Genomic DNA, 20,073 nt, shown 5'->3' with positions numbered 1-20,073 from the left:
CCCTACCAAACACACGGTTCATTTTGGTCAATTTCACGGTCATAGGATTTTCAAAATTGTAAATTTCATGCTTTCAGCTTTTTAAATCTGAAATTTCACAGTGTTGTAGTTATAGGAGTCCTGACCCAAAAAGGAGTTGGGGGAGAGGGGAGTTGCAAGGTTATTGTAGGGGGGATTGCGGTACTGCTGCCTTTACTTCTGCACTGCTGCTGGTGGCAGTGCTGCCTTCATAGCTGGGCAGCTGGAGAGCGATGGCTGCTGGACAGAAGCCCAGTGCTGAAGGCAGAGCCGCCATCAGCAGCAGCGCAGAAGTAAGGATGGCATGGTATGGTATTGACACCCTTACTTCTGCACTGCTGCCTGCAGAGCTGGGTCCTCAGTCAGCAGCCACCACTCTCTGGCCATCCAGCTCTAAGGGCAGCAGCACAGAAGTAAGGGTGGCAATACCACACCTACTTCTGCACTGCTGCTGACAGGCCACTGCCTTCAAAGCTTGGTGACCAGCCAACAGCTGCTGCTCTCCAGCCACCCAACTCTGAAGGCAGTGCAGAAGTAAGGGTGGCAATACTGTGACCACCCCCCTTGTGACCTTCCCCCCCATGGTCCCCTTTTGGGTCAGGATTCCCAATTTGAGAAACATTGCTCTCCCTTGAAATCTGTATACTATAGGGCAGTGGTTTCCAACCTTTTTATGCCCAAGATCACTTTTTGAATTTAAGGGCAACCCAGGATCTTCCCCAAGGCCCCACCCCTTCCCCAAAGCCCGGCCCTGCTCACTCCACGCCCCTCCCTCCATTGCTTGCTTTCCCCCACCCTCACTCACTTTCACCAGGCTGGGGCAAAGGGTTAGGGTTTGGGAGGGGGAGCGGGATCTGGGCTGGGGCTGGAGGTTCACAGTATGGGAGAGGGCTTTGGGCTGAGCCTGGGGCTGGGGCTGGGGGTGCAGGAGGGGCTCAGGGTTGGGTGCTGCCTCCCACTGGGCAGCACTTAGCTCGGTCAGCAGCGCAGCAAGGTTAAGGCAGGCTCCCTGCCTGCTGCGGCCCATGCTGTTCCTGGAAGGGATCAACACACTCCTGCGGCCCCTGGGAGCAGCAGGGGATCATGTGGCTCTACAGTTCCCCTTTCCCAGCCAATGGGAGCTGCGGGGGTGATGCTTGCAAGCAAGAGCAACATGTGTAGACCCCTCCCTGGGACCACAGGGTCATGCTGGCCACTTCCGGGAGCAGCGTGGGGCCACGGCAGGCAGCCCCCGCTTCACCATCGTGGCTGCAGATCGCAATCAGCTAGGAGAGTCCCAAGGATCGACAAGTCGATCACCACAGGTATAGAGTAAAAGCACACAAAAGACCAGATTTCACGGGGGGAAGGCCACATTTCACGGTCCATGACACGGTTTTCATGGCCATTAATTTGTTAGGGCCCTAGTCATGCTACATAGTTTATTCTAAAGTAGTAGGTAAGTGGTAGAGGACTTATTAATCATCCTTAACATGGTATATGATGATAATACTGTGTATCTAACCCACATGCTTGCATTGCAGCATTTAGTGGTGTAAATAAGGGAGGATACATAGTTTCTTGTTTTGGGAATACTCTCTGTGCCTGTAGACTTACCTAAGCTAGACAAGGTGACTCCACTGGATGGGCAAGAATCATCCAGAAATTGTGTGTTGCAGGCACTAGGCATGTATCATTAGCTGTTTGAAATTACTTGGGTGACTTCCATTCCAGGCAAGTAGCCTTGTAGGACACCATGAAGAGTCACCCTGAGTGGAAAATCATAGAATTGTAGGCCTGGAGGGGCCTCAAGAAGGTCATCAAGTCCAGCCCCCTGTGCTCTGGCAAGACCAAGTGTTTGTCCAGCTTGTTTTTAAATGCTTCCTATGATGGAAGCCTATTCCAGAGCTTAACTACCCTTATAATTAGAAAGTTTTCCTTAATAGCTAACCTAAATCTCCTTTGCTGCAGATTAAGCCCCTTGCTTTTTGTTCTATCTTCAGTGGACATGGAGAACAATTCATCACCATCCTCTTTATAACATATTGGAAGACTTACGAGGTTGCACTTCAGTTTTCTTTTCTCAAAACTAAACATGCCCAATTTTTTTAACCTGTCCTCAGAGGCCAGGTTTTTAAAACCTTTTTATCATTATTGTCAATCTTCTCCGAATTCTTTTCAAGTTGTCCAATCCTTCCTAAATTGTGGTGCCCAGAATTAGACACAGTACTCCAGCTGGGGTCTCACCAGTGCAAAGTAGAGTGGGACAGTTACCTCTTGTGTCTTTTATACAGTACTCCTGTTAATATATCCCAGAATCATATTAGCCTTTTTTTTTGGGGGGCAGCTGCATCACATTAACTCCTCATTCAGTTTGTGGTCCATTTATAACCCCCAGATCCTTTTCAGCAGTGTTACCACTTAGACAGTTACTCCCAATTTTGTATTTGTGCATTTGATTTTTTCCTTCCTATGTGAAGTACTTTTCACTTGTCTTTATTGAATTTCATCTTGTTAAATTCAGACCAGTTCTCCAATTTGTCAAGGTCGTTTTGAATTTTAAACACATCTTCGGAGGGCTTGCAGTCCCTCCCAGCTTGGTGGCATCTGCATATTTTATAATCATCCTTTGTACTCCATTATCCAAGTCATTAATTAAAATATTTTCTAGTACCAGACTAAGGACTGACTCCTGTGGGACCACACTAGATAAACCCTCCCAGTTTGACAGTAAACCATTGATAACTGCTTTTTGAGTACAGTCTTTCAACCAGTTGTGCATCCAACTTAGAGTAATTTCACGTAGACCACATATTTAATGTTTCTGAGCAAATGGCCAGCCTGCTTTAAAAAACAAAAAAACCCCAAAAGTTAATATTTAAATATTTTATTAATGTTTTAGTTTTTAAACATCTAAAAATTCTTTACACCAATGTTAAGCTAGTTTTACATCATAATGGGAGGCTATTATTTTAAACAGCCTTCTACAAGGGGAGGGAAGGGCCTGCCATGCTGTTAGTGTGACAAGTAGTGTCAGTCAGATGCTGACAGATAGACAGATGCTACTAGCTGTAGAACTGATGTGAGCCCAATTAGAGGCTTTATGTTCAAATGTTTTCCAAGATAAAAGGCATTTGACAGAGATAGGTCAAAATGGGTGGGAAGATGGATAGTTTATAAGAGATCGAGAGTGAGTATGAGGACTTCAGGTCTGAGACAAGGCACTATAGTTGAAGTGATTGTCAGCATGGATATTAAAGTTTCTCACATTGATGCCCAAAGACAGTGATCTTTCATGTTGAGAAAATACAACTGGCCAAATGCAAATTGTATTTTTGCAGTAGTGCCAGTGAAAAATTACAGCTTTGTCTAGGTTGGTGAGTTCAAATCCTAGACTACTACTCTACTCTGCCTCATCCCACTTTGTTTCTACTGACTGGGCAGCCTCCATGGTAACTTATCTGCTTATTCAGCTGTGCTGAGATGTTGAGTCCATTGCTGCTGCATGAGAAAGTGAACTGTAATTGGGGGGAACTGACTATCAGCAGAAGCACAGTAGAGGCTGAAAACTTTAAACAAACAACAACACAGTTTTCTGTATGCTATAGTGGTGTTAAAAGATAAGAAGGAAGAGCGGAGGCAAGCGCTTTCCCTCCCTCCCTAGGGCTCACATTTACTCCATTGTGAGCAGGATTGAATTTTGCCATTGATTTCTACAGGTCACATGGTACCTCTATTCATCTTGAGTCGTATCTTGCTGACTTCAATAGGGTGAGAAAAAGTATATAAGATCTGGCCTGATGTTTCTGATTAGGTTCATTATTAAGTCTGCTTATATGCTTCAGATATTTTTATAACTAATTTTTTGTCTTCATTTGCATATTTTAAAAATATAGTATTTTACTGAAATCCTATAAAATACAGTAGCAATCAGATCTTGAGAATTGATTGTGGCCATTGTAACAGGGCCAGCCACCTACTTACCACCCCCTAGTGGCCAGAGAACACTCTGGAGCAGGGGTTCCTAACGCGGTGCTGCAGGGGCATCTGAATGCACCCGCGTCCTGGCTGGCGGTTGAGCATCTGCCAAAATGCTGCCGAAATTCGGCGGCATTTCAGTGGATGCTCAACCACCGCCATGGTCCTTCGTCTGGCACCCGCCAGACGAAAAGGCTGGGGACCACTGCTCTGGAGTGTCCTGCTACCAATTTCTCCCTTCTTCAGGGCCCCTTCAACTCCACCTACCAGTAATTAAAACATTCCCCTCCTGGGGTCCCATTTATAGAGTCCTTGCATATTGTCCCTTCTGAAGTTCATTCATGCTCTCCTTTCAGGTAGGGAGTCCCCAGCCCTTTTTCCTAGAGCAATTCTAAGTCTCTTAGGCTTCACCTGGATAGAACTCAGCCTTTGGCTTCCAGGCTCCCAAACCCATCTCCCAGTCAGGGTCTGTAATAGGAGCTGGGGGCCCAGAACTCCCAGACTTTATCTGGCTGAAGCTCAGACTCTCAGCGCTCTGGTTCTGGTTTCCAGGCCCAAACCCTTCTGTCAGTCAGGGTCTGTCATAGTTCAATTGGCCTCAAGGTCTTCCCTGCAGGAGCTTTTCCCACAGTCTCTCTACCATTTTCCCAAGTTTCTCCCCTCTTCATTGTAGCCTCCTGCTGCTGTCTATAGGGCAATCACCCTGATCTCTCCCAAGTGTGTCTCATTCTGAGCAGGATTGGCTACCCCGGCAGTCCAACCCTTATGGGCGAGCTACCCTGTTACAACCACTTCTTCATGGGAAAATTCCCTCGAGAGACATGGGGGGAGTAGGCACATAGTAGGGACCAAATCACAAATGGTCTACAGAAAATTGACATACAAGTGGGGGAGGAAAAGGTTTTAAAAAGTATAATGAAGGAATGGCACAAGGGGAAAGGAAGGAAAACAAAAGAAAGGATAGAAAGTGGTATAATAGTAATACAAGTCATCTGTCTACCTGGTAACTTTGAAGTGTTTGGGTAAGATAGGACTCAGTGTAACACTTGGGTGCCAGTGACTGTAGTGCTGAGTCTAGACCTATTGGAAGGAATCCTCCTGCTGTTCTTCAGTTATTTCTTTGCCATTCAGCTGCCTTTCTCATACTTATTAAGGATCAAAATTTCTAACTTAACAAACCCAAAAGCTTATTTGATGCTGAATACATGTGTGGTACCTTGCAACAGAATCTCAAATACTCTTTTTTTTTTTTTTTTTTCCTACCTAGCATTAGAAAGACTACATGACACACAGTTTAACAAATGCCGTAGTGTTGATTAGCTCGTATAAAAGGCTTGATTCTTTTTGCTTCCTGTGATGTGGTGGTTCTGATGTCAAATTGCATGACTTACTGGTGCTTTTTTTTTTAAACTCAGGCTTTTGGAGCCAATTATGAGTTATATCAATTTGTAATAACAGGCAAAGCTGAGTGTCACCATTTTCCCCATGTAACTGATGAAGGGTATGTTGTCCCACCTACGCACAAACTCAGTGGCCCAAAAAAGAAAGAAATACCAGAAATTTAAAATTCAATAATGCCAACATTAATGATAGTGTCCCAGAAGGGCTGTAGCTAAATAGAAATTCTGACAGCCCTTATAAATTTTAGTACAAGATGACTCTAGAGCTTTATAACTGCATCTCATGGGGCACTATATCCAATGTTTTAATAGTATTCTTTGCATGCTTTGCCTGTAATTTTTTTCTGTCATGCTTAAAAACAAAATATCTTTTATATAAGATGGATATAGCAATCAAGGGAGTTGGATATTGCATTGTGCAACATCCTGGAAAGGCATTATTTCTAGATTTCTTTAAGATTCTGATGTCTGTGTATAGGAAAAAAGGGTGAGTTACTTGCTATGGATCTGATCTGCAAAAGAATGTTTTTGTAATGTAAGTACTAACAGAATGAATAAGAATGATATTAAATTAAGACCTGGAAAATATTTACCTGTTAATTTCCCAACTGGAGCTGGTTAGAAAATGGAATTTCCATTCTGTGGGAAATACTGACATTTCAAAATTTGCTTCCTTCTTTAATTGGAACAAAGTCATTTTTTTCCCCCACAGAACAGAAATGCAGAAAATTTTTTATTCAGAAACTTTGTAACACTTTTGATAATATTATAATAGATAAAATATCAGCTGTATAAAGTGTGAAAGTTATTAGAATGTAGAAGTGAAAACAAAAATGAAAGGAGTCAAAATGATTAGTTTCAATGAACACTTTTTTCCACAGAAAAGATTTAATTGAAATCGATACATTCCTGCAAAACATTTTTCAATTGTGACCGGAAAAAAATGCATTTTTTGATGGAAAACTTCAGACCGATATTTTGACCAAGTCTAGTCCCAAATGTCAACAGAACATTTTGGGGCTGATTGTTCTCTTACACCAATGTAGAAGAGTGGTGCATCTCCACCACCTGCACTGGAATTACTCTTGATTCCCGCTCGTCTTACAGGAGAATCAGACCAATAGACTCCAGTATTTGATGTTACATATATCTGGACTTGAGGAATTTATAAAAAATGACAGTGACTACAAGAGACTTACATAGACTTTTTTTAGACTTACATAGCTTGTAAACTAAATACTGTAAAATCTCAGCGTTACAAACTAACTGGCTAACTACACACCTTATTTGGAACTGGAAGTACACGTAATCAAGCAACAACAGAGACCTTCCCTTGTCGTCCTCTCCCCCCACCCCCTCCAGCCACCAAAAAAAAGCACCTATAGTACAGTGGCAAACATAACTTACCAAAATTGGGGGGGGGAAAAAAAAAAAAAAAAAGGTAAAGTTTTTTTAAAAAAATTGACAAGATAAGGAAACTGTTTCTATGTTTGTTTCATTTAAAATAAGATTGGAGAAGAAAACTGCTGCTTTTAACAAAGTAAAGTTTCAAAGCTATAGTAAGTCAGTGTTTAGTTGTAAACTTTTGAAAGAATGGCCATAATGTTTTGTTCAGGGTTACCAATATTTCAGCGTTACAAACGACCTCCATTCCTCAGGTGTTCGTAACTGAGGTTCTACTGTATACACAGCGTTGAACACATTAACAATATATTCTCCAATCCAGCCAGAACAGATGGAATCAGTGGAGTTACGGATTTATAGGTAAAAACAAACATTTAATTTGCCACCAGTGCAACTGATCGGTATTTTGCAGCTTGACTGGCACCTGATCACATAACTTTCTCCCTCTGTCCCCTTTCTCTTCTGGCAGTGTCCTCGTTGATTCCTATCTCTGGCACTCTAGTTTATGTACAGGAAAGGATTAAGTACAGGCAAGTCTCATCTTACACAGGGGGTTCATTCCGTGGTTAGTGCGTAAAGCGAAAACTGCGTATAGTGAAACCCTCATTGAGTGGAATGGTGGGCGGAATTGCCTGCACTACAGATGCAGTTTTTACATTGTTATTTTTTTCCCCTCTTTTTGCAGACCACGCAAAGCTGAATTCGTGCATGTCAAATGCGCCTGAGATGCGACTTGCCTGTACTAGTTGTTCAAAGGTTAATTAGTTACAGTGATTTTTGTAACTTCTTTTTGTATTTATTTACTGAGTTGTTGTTTTTTAAACATTTAGTTGTGACCCTGTGAATATTTTTTTAAAGAAAGGCAAACATTAAACATCTTGAAAAACAACATTTATAGTTACAGCAGACTAAACAGCTAGCTCTAAATGGACATTTGTTTTCCTTATAGTAGGACAGGGCATGCTGCCTGTTTTCCTGTAATTCATCTGCATACGACTGGAGCTGCCATGCAAGTCAGTCAGGAAGATTTTGAAAAGGCTAAAGATCAGCTGAAGCTTTTGAAGGAGGACCCTGGTAATGAAGAGAAGTTGAAGCTCTACGCATTGTTTAAACAGGTAGGTCAGATAATTTTTGTTTAAATTGTGGCTATAGTCTGAAAAGTGACTGTAAAAGAAATCTTCTTAAAAAGGCATTCTAGGGTTGTACATTTTGTGTCTGAGCAACTTCATTGCATTTCAAAAATGCTTTTTAATTGTTTTTTAATAAATGACAGCTCTGTCAACTCAGCCTGAGCTCTGAGAGTCAAGCTGAGTTCTTCTCTCCTCATGCATAATCACTGGTAACTGGTTTGTGATTCATATTATGCCCTCAGTGACGCCTGTACTATTCCATTACCTTCAGTGTGGTGTGAGGTGTGCCTGATTTGGACTGGGAGTGTGCGTGGAATTGTCAATGCACAAGAAGAAATTGAATCCAATTCACTCCCTTTTAGCAGTGTGTACAGGGCCTGTATTCCTACAGAATTTATTTCTGAGTTAAAAAATTACTCAAAATTAATCCACCACTTAGTGTGTGTGAAATGATTATAGTTTCAACCAATGTTCCCTCTAATTTTTCCCATGCATGTGCAGAGTGAATTTTGTTATGTGCACCAATATGGAGGTGATGTGCGGTGGGGGTGGGGCTGAGGGGTTTGGAGTGTGGGAGTAGGCTTAGGGCTGGGATGCGGGGAGTGAGGACTCCAGCTGGGGGTGCAGGATCAAGGGTGGAGCCAGGGATGGGGGGTTCAGGGTACAGTAGGGGGTTCAGGGCATGGGCAGAGGGTTGGGTTGTGGGGGGGTGAAGGCTCCAGCTGGGGGTGCAGGCTCCGGGTGAGGGCTGGGGATGAGGGATTTGGGGTACAGGCTGCCCCAGGGCTGTGGCAGGGAGAGAAGATTTCCCCCAGTCCTCTCTCATCGCAGCAGCACCTTGGCTAGGTGGGAGAAGTGCCTCTCTCCGGCTGCAGCAGCTCTGGGACTGAAGCTGCGGGAGAGCGTCTCTCCCCGCCTCTCCCCAGCTACAGCAGCTCCGAGGCTGGAGCGACGGGAGAGCATCTCTCCCCGCCTCTGCCCAGCCATGGTAGATCTGGGGCTGGAACTGCGGGAGAAGCGCCTTTGCGCCTCCCTGCCGCAGCCCTGAGTGCCTGCATGGTACTTGATAGGCTTCGGCACAGTCAAGCAGCTTAGAGGGAACTTGGGTTTCAACCCATTGTATTATTTATTACTAAGGCTTAAAGTGGACAATGTTACAGAGGGCATTATGCAAACCCTCTATAGTCGGGGGGTGGGAGAGAGAATGTCTTTGTAATGGTATGGAGCAGTGGTTTTCAACCTTTTTCTTTCTTTCTTTGTGGACCCCTAAAAAAATTCAAATAGAGGTGCGGATCCTATGGTCCATGGACCGCTCCCATAGAAGTCTTAGACTGAAAACTGGCTGAGCAGAATTCAACTATAAATGTTGTACATGCTTGGCCTGGTATTTGATGCTGTGTGAGAAAAGGTGTTAAACTGGGCTTCTGTGGTAACAACACTTGCAGGTTTTGACCTGCAGATGGAGGTATTCACATACTTTTGATCAGAAAAAATGGATTGCCTTTTCTGGGATCTGAAACTTTGTCTAAGGGGTCTGTGAAGGGTGACTGAAAATAGTCTGCAGACCCCCATAGGTCTGCAGACCACAGGTTGAAAACCACTGGTATGAAGTGTATGGGGGGGAAGAGATTAATCTAGGCCCGGGGGTTAGTCTGGGCCATATCTTGTTGTATTGAGGGAACTAATTATTGTTTTAATAAAATAGACCCTTACTTGTCATTGTCAGTAACAGCTGACATTAGTATGCTGGGGTCTAAATATTTCTCTCCCTGTACATGTAATGTGCCTTTCTTAAAGAAAGATTGATCTCATGCAGTGATATTTTTGTAAACTGTATACACAAATACATCTTTTAAAAACATGTTTTTTGTAATTTAATTAAAATGGTTGGAGTGTCTGTACAATATTGAGATTAGGTTCTTGAGAATTTGCATGCTTATCTTAAATACTTAAAAGACTTAATATAGACATAGTGATTTTACAGTACTCCTTTTTTTCGAGCATACTTGTTTGTTTTCAGAGCTTTTGTGCCATGATCATGTAATGATTGATAGTGGTTGTGTTCTTTGCCCCCAGCCTGCTGGTTGAGAAATTTGAACTTACTTGAAAGCTTACATGAGTTTATTCCACGCTTTATACAGGCTACCGAGGGTCCCTGCAGTTCTCCGAAGCCTGGCATGCTTGACTTTGTCAAAAAGGCCAAATGGGATGCATGGAGTTCACTTGGCAGTTTGTCTAAGGTGAATATAGCGCTGCTTTCAATTCATCACTTCATTTACAAACCAGATATTTGATACTGATTAGTGAAGGGTTAGTGTGTAACCATTTTGCATATTAGTGGAAAGTCTGTTTCAGACATCAGCATATTCTGCATTATGTCTTACAAACTTCTACAATATTTTGGTTTTATATTTTTGCTTTGTAAACTTGGTGTAAAATGTTACCAACAATTGATGGAAATGTTCATCTACAAGAGTTTTAGATGTAATTACTTATTCAAGGAAGGTTTGTTTGTTTGCTTGCTTGCTTTTAAAAGTGCCATTCTAATTGTGTCACATTTTAGCATTTCTTTAAAAAATTAAAAATGAAATGGGCTTTATAGCACTTTTCATTGCCATACAGATTAATCCCCTGAGTGTGTGTATGTGGGGGAGAACAAGGGTGTCTGCCTCCCTCTGTCTCTCTCAGTTGTTGAATAGATATAAAAAGAGAGAGAGAGAGAGAGTGCACACGTGCACTTCTGGTGTTCCAGGAAGAGAGAATATTCTATAGAACTAAGGCTTTTTCTATCAGCTGATCAAGGACAGAAAATGGCTTGTTCCAAATGCTAGTCTTAGCCAGGAAGCCTGGGTAAAACGTGTATGTGGCTGAACTGGGTGTTGTCATAAGGAAGTTAAAGATGAGGATCTTTAGACTAATGTCTAATTTGGTTTTAGCTGATAAAACTACCCCAGCAACAAATTTGTGCCTACTTTGTGTGTGGACTTTACAAGTGGAATTAAGCTAGTTTCTATCTCTTTCTTTAAAAGAGGAAGAAATCTTCCATCATGAATGCTCATTTCATGGATGTTGGTAACTTGTCACATGAAATAGGAAACTTATAGGCTAAAAGACTGTGAAAAGTGACTCTAAAAAACAGCTTAGCTGTATCCCATTTTTATTCTGTCTCAACAGAATACTTTTTGATATGGAATTTGAGTAGATTACCAGAGCCTTAGGATGAGTTTGCAAAACTGATAGATATTTTTATTTTTAAACTAAGCACACTTTTTATATGAAATCTATTGAGAGAGAATAAAAATGTTTCCTGCTATGCCATTTTAGAGTCGCTTTTCAGAGTAAAACTGTACTTTTAAGAGCCAAATATCTTCTCCCTAAGTCGTGTAAGTTGGCAAAATTTGGACTTTCCTGAAACAACTTATAGTTCTAATGGACAAACTGCTGCATCAGAAAAAAATGTTTCTTCACTTAGGCCTGGTCTACACTACACGTTTAAACTGATTTTAGCAGCGTTAAACCGATTTAACGCTGTACCCGTCCACGCTACGAGGCCCTTTGTATCGATATAAAGGGTTCTTTATATCAGTTTCTGTACTCCTCCCCAACGAGAGGAGTAGCGCTAAAATCGGTATTACCATATCGGATTAGGGTTAGTGTGGCCGCAAATCGATGGTATTGGCCTCTGGGCGGTATTCCACAGTGCACCACTGTGACCACTCTGGACAGCAATCTCAGCTCAGATGCAGTGGCCAGGTAAACAGGAAAAGCCCCGTGAAATTTTGATTTTACATTTCCTGTTTGACCAGCGTGGAGCTCTGATCAGCACTGGTGGCAATGCAGTCCCAAATCCAAAAAGAGCTCCAGCATGGACCGTACGGGAGATACTGAATCTGATCGCTGTATGGGGAAACAAATCTGTTCTATCAAAGCTCCATTACAGAAGACGAAATGCCAAAGCATTTGAAAAAAAAATCTACAGGCTACACTGTGCTGCGTGACAAGCGTAACGGGAAGCCAGAGACTCAAACGGATGCTCATGGAGGGAGGGAGGGGGTACTGAGGACTCCCGCTATCCCACAGTCCACAGCAGTCTCCGAAAAGTATTTGCATTCTTGGCTGAGCTCCCAATGCCTGTAGGGTCAAACACATTGTCCGGCGTGGTTTAGGGAATAGCTCGTCAATTTAATCCCTCTCCCCCCCCCACGTGAAAGAAAAGGGAAAGAAATAGTTTCTTGACTTTTTTCAATGTCACCCTATGTCTACTGAATGCTACTGGTAGACGCGATGCTGCAGCAGTGAAGAGCAGTATCCGCTCCTCTCCCCTCCCTGGTGGCAGACGGTACATGCTTGATAACTGCTGAATACCCCTGGCTGGCCTCGGGCGCCTGGGTAAAAATAGGAATGATTCCTAGTCATTCCCAGTAGATGGTACAGAACTGCTGGTAACTGTCTTCATCATTGCCACGGGGGGCTGAGCTCCATGAGCCCCCTCCCTTTCTGGTGTAAAGAAAAGATTCTGTACTGCCTGGACTATCATAGCAGCGGGATGCTGGGCTCCTATCCCCTGCGTCGCTTAATGTCCTGCCTGGACTGTCATAGCACGGGGAGGCTGCCTGCCCCTCATTTTATCTCACTAACAAGTCACTGTTTCTTATTCCTGCATTCTTTATAACGTCATGACACAAATGGGGGGGACACTGCCACGGTAGCCCAGGAAGGTTGGGGGAGGAGGGAAGCAATGGGTGGGGTTGTTGCAGGGGCACCTCTCGTGAATGGCATGTAGCTCATCATTTCTGCGGGATCTGACACAGAGCAGCTGTACTCTCTGATACACTGCTTCTCTAGTACACTTGCCCCAAATTCTAGGCAGGACTGACTCTATTTTTAGAAACCATAAAGGAGGGATTGACTCGGGGAGTCATTCCCAGTTTTGCTTTTGCGCCCCTGGCCGACCTCAGCCAGGGGCACCCATGATAGCAGCAGACAGCACAGAAGGACAGATAACCGTCATCTCATTGCCAAATTACCCTCGCAGCAGACGGTACAGAATGACTGGTAACCATCTCTGCTATCATGCAAAAGCAAATGAATGCTGCTGTGTAGCGCTAGAGTATCGCCTCTGTCTGCGGCATCCAGTACATACACGGTGACTGTAAAAAAAAACAAAACAAAACAAAAAAAAAACGCTGAACGGGCTCCATGGTTGCCATGCTATGGCGTCTGCCAGGACAATCCAGGGAAAAAGGGCGCGAAATGATTGTCTGCCGTTGCTTTCCCGGAGGAAGGAATGACTGACGACATTTACCCAGAACCACCCGCGACAATGATTTTTGCCCCATCAGCCACTGGGCTCTCAACCCAGAATTCTAAGGGGCAGGGGAGACTGCTTGAACTATGGGATAGCTACGGAATAGCTACCCACAGTGCAACGCTCCGGAAATCGACGCTAGCCTCGGACCATGAACGCACACTGCCGAATTAATGTGCTTAGTGTGGCCACGTGCACTCGACTTTATACAATCTGTTTTATAAAACCGGTTTATGTAAAATCGGAATTATCCCGTAGTGTAGACGTACCCTCAGCTTAGCAATAATATAGGTAACATCGCTTAAGCAATCATTGTCAGAGGGGTAATGATTTCTTTCTTTCATATTGATTATGCTGTGGTAGCTCTTGTAAGAGCTATTTCTCATGTTCTGATTCTCAGATCATGAACTGTTGATCACTCTTCACTGATGCACTATTTTTTAAAAGGACTTACAGTTAATAAGCAATGTTTACAGACTTCAGTACTTCAGAATAGTAATCGTTCACAGTGCGAGAAAGTAATGGCTCTTTGTGCATTGTCTGAGTGGAATAGCCGCGTCAGTACACTGAAGGCTGAGCTGCCTTGTACAAACTATAGTTAGGTCTTTGCACTATGCTGCCATAGGTCTGACTGCTTCCTCCTAGCCACATTACTATATGTAACAGACCTAGTTCCTGATTGTGAAACTGGCCAGCTCAGTAGCAGAAATGCCAGCCCTTCCTTATTTTCCATAATCTCTTGATTTTTACATGTATTTATAAATTCAGGCCTCAAATCTATGACTTCTGTATCACTTGCAACCGTTCAGATCCAACAAATGCAGCAAATAGTGTCATGGCCATGGGGGTCATTCTTTTCCCCTGTGGCACGTGCGCAGACTGCACGGTGAGGGTCTGATAGAAAGGAAGCCCCAGCAATTTTGAATGGGGTTTGTGGTGCTGGTTGCAGAACCCATGCTACAAGAGGTGTGTCGTGCTCTAACTGCTCCACGTAGACCCTGCTGGACTATATTAATGTGCTCTAGATAACTTTTTAGAGCATGCCAGCTGGTCCCGGTTTCTCAGTGTGGAGGAAGAGAGGTCATAGCTATGCAAAGGGGGAACCCAACACATGTGCAGGCCTCTCAGGTGCCCTCCTTATGAAAATTCTGGTTGCACTTCTAGTGAAAGGAGTGCTGTGGGGGCAAGCAGGCATGATTTCTTTTTTGCTACACCCCATTTGTCCCAGAGATCACCAGCAGCCATTGTTGATAAAAATGGCTTATGTGGGTGATAAAAATGAGACAAATATGCCAGAAAAGTCCTAAGTGGAATGGTTTCTGAAGTTCAAAATAGACTATACAACCAAATTTGAAGTGATTAAGCTATTGAGAGCGAGTGAAAATTGTGTGTACTATGAACTATGTCACATGGACACATCCATCATGCATGGCTGTTGTAACAATGTGAAAATTTTCATTGTGCGAAAAAGCATGTTGAGACAGCAAAAACACCAGCCAGCAGCATGCAGATAAAGCAATTCTTTACTGCAGACATCAACGAGAATGTGATCTGTGCTGAAGTGTTAGTAAAAGGCTTCATTGCTGAGCATAATTTGCCAGTTGTGGTGAGCAATCGTGTCTGAAAGCTGCTGAAAACTGCTTTTCCTGATTTGGAAATCACCAGGAAATATGTATGTATTCGCACAAAGACGACAGCCATTATCAAAGAGATGGCAAATGACCGTGTGGACCATCTAGCAGAAAGCATGTGGTGGTCATTGTCTAGTCTAGCCTATGACAGCAGAAATGGTGCAGATGCTGTCAGCCTCAACCTGTACAGAGTGTGCCACTGGAGAGAATATTTTTCATCTTCTGAATTCAAATATGGATGCCAGGAAAGTCCTATGGTCAAACTGCTTGGCTTTTGATGTGACAGTGCTTCTGTCATGATGGGCGTGCACAAGGGTGTTGCAGTGTTTATTCAAGAGAAACATCTGTCTCTTGTGGGCTGCCCACTTCACCTTGTGCACATCACAGCAGAGAGAAGTGCAGTATCTTAGAGAAGTGCAAAATATCATGATTAAGGCTACATTTTAGTCACAGATATTTTTAGTAAAAGTCATGGGCAGTAAACAGAAATTCACGGCCCATTACCTGTCCATGACTTGTACTATATACCCCTGACTAAAACTTGAGCCGGAGGTGCTCTGGGAGCTGCTGGTGCTGGAGGGGAGGTGAGTGCAGGTCTGCTGGTGCAGGGAGGAGGTGAGCAGAGGTCTGCTGATGGAAGGATGGGTGGCGGCGCATGGCCTGGGACCCCTGTTGGTGCTGGGGAGTAGGAGAGGGTTGGTGGGGTTGGCAGGCTCCCTACCTGGCTCTGCACAGCTCCCTGGAAGCAGCTGGCATGTCCCTGCAGCTCCTAGGAGGAGGGAAGGCCTGGGGGGCTCTGTGTGCTGCTCCCGCCACAGGCACTGGCTCCGCAGCTCCCATTGGCTGAGAACTTCAGCCCCGCACTCCAATCTCCTATCCCAGCCCTGAACCCCCTCCCACACCCAAAGTGCTGCTGCTGCTGGCCCAAGGGCTTCCCGAGCCAGCTGCTGCAAATGTCGTGGAGGCCACAGAAAGTCACGGAATCCGTGACCTCCATGACAGACACGCAGCCTTACTCATGATGAGCTCCTAATTGACATCTTCTGTTATTTCAACAACAGCATGAAATGTCCCCAGGAGTTAATCTTGTGTCAAGCTGTGCAGTGTGGAAGTCTGTAAGATATTGAAGCATGTGAGCGTGCACTGGCTGTTGCTTGGCCTATATCTAACCCAGCTCATCCAGCAGTAGAATCATTGGCCATGTTTTCTGGGTTGAAGCAGCAACATTGGAAGGAGTTCATTCATGCAGCACCAAGCCCAAATCTGCAGCTATCAGTCTGCACACTCCTCCTTTGCAGCAACATAAAACCACCACAGATGCTGATAAGATTCATGCTAAGGTGACAAGCCACAAAGACCAGGCCATAAGAGACAACCTAATGCAAATCAAGATGGGCCAGGCAGAGCACAAATCAGCAACAACCAAAACTGAACCAGGCATAGAAGGAGCCACCAGCCAGTTATCAATAGCAAAACTGGACATCACAGCAGCAGCACTACTATAGTTGGTTGCATCACAGTTTCTGATTGAAGGTCAACCTTTCCAAGACCTTTAAAATTGACATGCATATTTGGATTTCTTTGAAATTTGGTGTTTATGAGGAGAGTGCCTGGATAGGGTTAGTGACCCAATTTTGGGGTCATTTCAGCTAGGGGTTGCAGAGAGAGAAGCTCCCTCTCCCCAGAACTAGCCATTTTTCAAAAAGTTTCTAGATGGACTCTTTTGTGTGGAGCTAGAGATCAAACTACTGATGTGATATAGGTCAAAATAGTCTTAATCTGTCAAGTTTTACCCAACGTAGTTCATGGCACCACTAAATCTTTGGGGTACCCAAACTGAATGGTAATTAAGAAAATGTAATTTTTTTTACAGTGTGTATGTTCTAATACAGAAAAATGGCAAGAGAGTTTCCTTTTCCCACCATTTTATATGCTTTAAAACTCAACTCCTTTTAGGTGTTCTAAAATCCGAACAGTTACTTTCATTGCATTGAAATTTGATGTGCCTCAGGGGGGCGTTAGTGGTCCAACCACAGGGTCATTTAACTAAAAGGTTCCCAAGTTACAGCCCCCACAAAAAATCCTGTTTCCTTCTGCTGCCTTGTACTGTTAAACTGAGCCCTGCTCTACACCACAGTTTGTCGACACAAGGCAGCTTATGTTGACCTAACTCTGTAAGTGTCTACACTAATATTTAGATCCTGCCAACATAATTCACTAGCTACATCGACTTAATAACTCTACCTCCATGAGAGATGCAGAGTCAATGTCAATGTAGTTAGGTTGGCACAGTGTCAGTGTACATGCTGCGTTGCTTACATTGACTGTTGCTGGCTTTCAAAAGCCATGCCACAATGCCCCACACTAACAGTTCAGTCAGTGAAGTACTCCTGGCAAGAATGCACACCGCTGACATGAGCAAAGCATAGACATGCACAAGTGATGTAATTACTGCATCACTGTATGTTAGGTTGACTTAATTTTGTAGTGTAGATGTGCCCTGAGCGATACTAATAACTAGATGAATCACAGACTTCATTGGGATTGATGGCTGTGAACATCCTTCAGTTAACATAACTAAAGATAGATGGGGTGTATGATTTAACTTAAGACAAAAGGATTTTGACTGAGTGGCCGGAGGCTGCTGCAGTTTGACTCCTGGGTGGCTTTTATTTTGAGGGAATGTAATCAGTCTTCGTTGGGGAAAATTAAATGTGTGAATGTTTCCTGGGAAGAGATGGACATTAGGAGGGTGGAGGAGTGGTGGAATAAGGTGAGAGGGGTTTGGAGTGCAGCGTGGGAGGGGGATAAATGGGGATGGTTTGTAGGGGAGGGGAGAGACCTTGGAAGTTAGGGAAAATGGAGGAGGAGGACCCTTTTCCCCCCTTGTCTATCTTTTAATAGGGTTTGATGGAATCTTGAGGGTGAGAGTGAATGAGTTGCAAGAGGAGGTGAAGAGCTTGTACATCGCAGTGCCTCTGGGGTTAGCAATGTAAAAGTATGTGTGTTAATGAGGCAAACTGGGGCATTGCTGAAAGAGGGCAAAGTTTAAGGTTGTGTGTGCAACCCTAACTCTGCATTTCCTGGTTTTCAGACTTTGAATTTTGCTCAACTCAGTGTTCTGAAAGGTGACAACATACCACCAACCTATGTTAATATACATTAATATACTTTTTTTGCCATTGATTCACTTAAGAGCCAAGTTTTCAACAGAGGAGCCTTTCTATTTTGGCCACAATTTGTGCTTGCAAAATGTGCTTCTATGGTTTATTTACCTAACTGCAGCCACAAGAGAGGTAGTTAAGATGAAAGTACTAAGATTTGTGACAGCAATTGATTTATAGGCTTAAAAATGCAGGTACAAATCTTTTCAATTTAATTTATCCTGCCCAGAAGGGAGGCTGGGCTTTTAAATTCATTTAAAAATTGACCCCAAATTACATATAATTGAATTTATAAAGAACATGTTGGATAATTATTCTTTCCTGAGAAATCCAAGTTCAGTGGTGATATTTGCGTAGCTCTCTGTGAGATCAAATGACTAACTCAGGGCTTGTCTACATCACAAAGTTGCAGCGCTGGTGAGGGGGTTACAGCGCTGCAACTTAGGAGGTGTACACATCTGCAGGGCACCACCAGCGCTGCAACTCCTTGTTTGCAGCGCTGGCCGTACTCCCGTTTTGTCTCGGGTGTAGAGGATCCAGCGCTGGTGATCCAGCGCTGGTAATCAAGTATAGACACTTACCAGCGCTTTTCTTGACCTCCGTGGAATAAGCAGGTATCTCAGCATACCTGAGGAAGCCTCTGGTAATCAAGCTAGTCTCCTTCCCCGGCTTGCTCTCGCGTTCCCCGAACCCCGAGCAAGCAGGTCTCCTTCCCTGCGGTTTGCAGGGTGGTTCCGGGAACGCGAGAGCAAACCGCGGGGAAGCTGGTCTCCTTCCCCGGTTTGCTCTCGCGTTCCCCGAACAAGCAGGTCTCCTTCCCTGCGGTTTGCAGGGTGGTTCCGGGAATGCGAGAGCAAACCGCGGCGAAGCTGGTCTCCTTTCCCGGTTTGCTCTCGTGTTCCCCGAACCCCCGAGCAAGCAGGTCTCCTTCCCTGAGGTTTGCTGGGTGGTTCGGGGAACGCGAGAGCAAACCGGGAAAGGAGACCAGCTTCGCCGCGGTTTGCTCTCGCGTTCCCCGAACAAGCAGGTCTCCTTCCCTGCGGTTTGCAGGGTGGTTCGGGGAACGCGAGAGCAAACCGCGGCGAAGCTGGTCTCCTTTCCCGGTTTGCTCTCGCGTTCCCCGAACCCCCCTTGAAGCCGCCCAACAGCGCTGCAGTGTGGCCACATCTAACACCACTTGCAGCGCTGGTTGCTGTAAGTGTGGCCACTCTGCAGCGCTGGCCCTATACAGCTGTACTAATACAGCTGTAACAACCAGCGCTGCAAAATTGTAGATGTAGACATACCCTCAATATAAAGAATGCAGCTCCTTGCTCTTTGGGTGCTAATACTGTGATCAGCAATTACAGGGGAAAACAAAAAACTTTAACCTTGGGAATGGGGGCATAAAGTCGAGGTAAACCAGTGTATGCAAAATTAGAACTGAACTGAAACGGTTTTAGAACTCAACATTTAGTTTAAATTTCCCTCCTCTCATTTTTTCCTGTGTCTCCACACTTATTGGTTTCTGCCAGAAACATAGAGGGTCTGTGATGAGATTGCAGTACAATTTCTAGACCAAGAAGTCTTTGGATAAGCATCCAGAAGTTTTAGTACTTCTGTGAATTGAAACTTTTGAGCTCCACCTATCATTAGGAAGAAGTTTCCCAAATCACTTGGAAGTGGGAGGAGAAAAGGGGAGAGAGAAGGTGGGTTTTTTTGTTTGTTTGTTTTTTGAGCTTGCTGACCAGTCTTATGCCCTGATCATTGTTGTTGGCAAATCTTTCTGTTTGGAAGGTTACCACTTATACTGTTTGTTCTCACGACACCTTTTAGAGTGAGAGAAGAGCAAGTCTGGGTCATTCTTGCACCATAGAATGAATAAAGACTCTTATCTCTCCATAAAAGAACTCGGATTACCAAGTGTAAAAATTTGAGGTATCAGATTTTACATGTGGAAGTTAAAATAAAAATCTGTTGGGCAATCTTATCAAAATAAAAGACTGATGCATATAGAAAAGCAGTTCTCTGATGAAACTATAAGAGCTACAAAATATGTGTGTGGGTGTTTGTAGATGGTTG

General features: G+C 44.0%; 1 protein-coding gene across 6 annotated transcripts in view; it reads left to right on the top strand.

Annotated features, from left to right (window-relative positions):
• Positions 1-20,073, top strand: part of ECI2 (enoyl-CoA delta isomerase 2) — a 65,604-nt gene that overhangs the window by 29,225 nt on the left and 16,306 nt on the right. For 3 of the 6 annotated variants that reach the window (XM_050940164.1, XM_050940160.1, XM_050940165.1), the window contains exons 2-3: positions 7,732-7,894; positions 10,051-10,149. In XM_050940164.1, the coding sequence (XP_050796121.1) occupies positions 7,787-7,894; positions 10,051-10,149 (207 nt within the window). In that variant the 5' untranslated portion in view covers positions 7,732-7,786. Of the gene's footprint in view, positions 1-7,095; positions 7,140-7,464; positions 7,536-7,728; positions 7,895-10,050; positions 10,150-20,073 lie in introns of those variants that run through there. The other 3 variants (XM_050940161.1, XM_050940163.1, XM_050940159.1) reach the window with 3 other exon arrangements.

This window comes from Gopherus flavomarginatus, chromosome 2 (genome assembly GCF_025201925.1).
Source record: "Gopherus flavomarginatus isolate rGopFla2 chromosome 2, rGopFla2.mat.asm, whole genome shotgun sequence".
Lineage (NCBI taxonomy): Eukaryota > Metazoa > Chordata > Testudines > Testudinidae > Gopherus > Gopherus flavomarginatus.
Note: the sequence above shows the minus strand (reverse complement) of the source record. Positions and strands in the feature narration are given on the sequence as shown.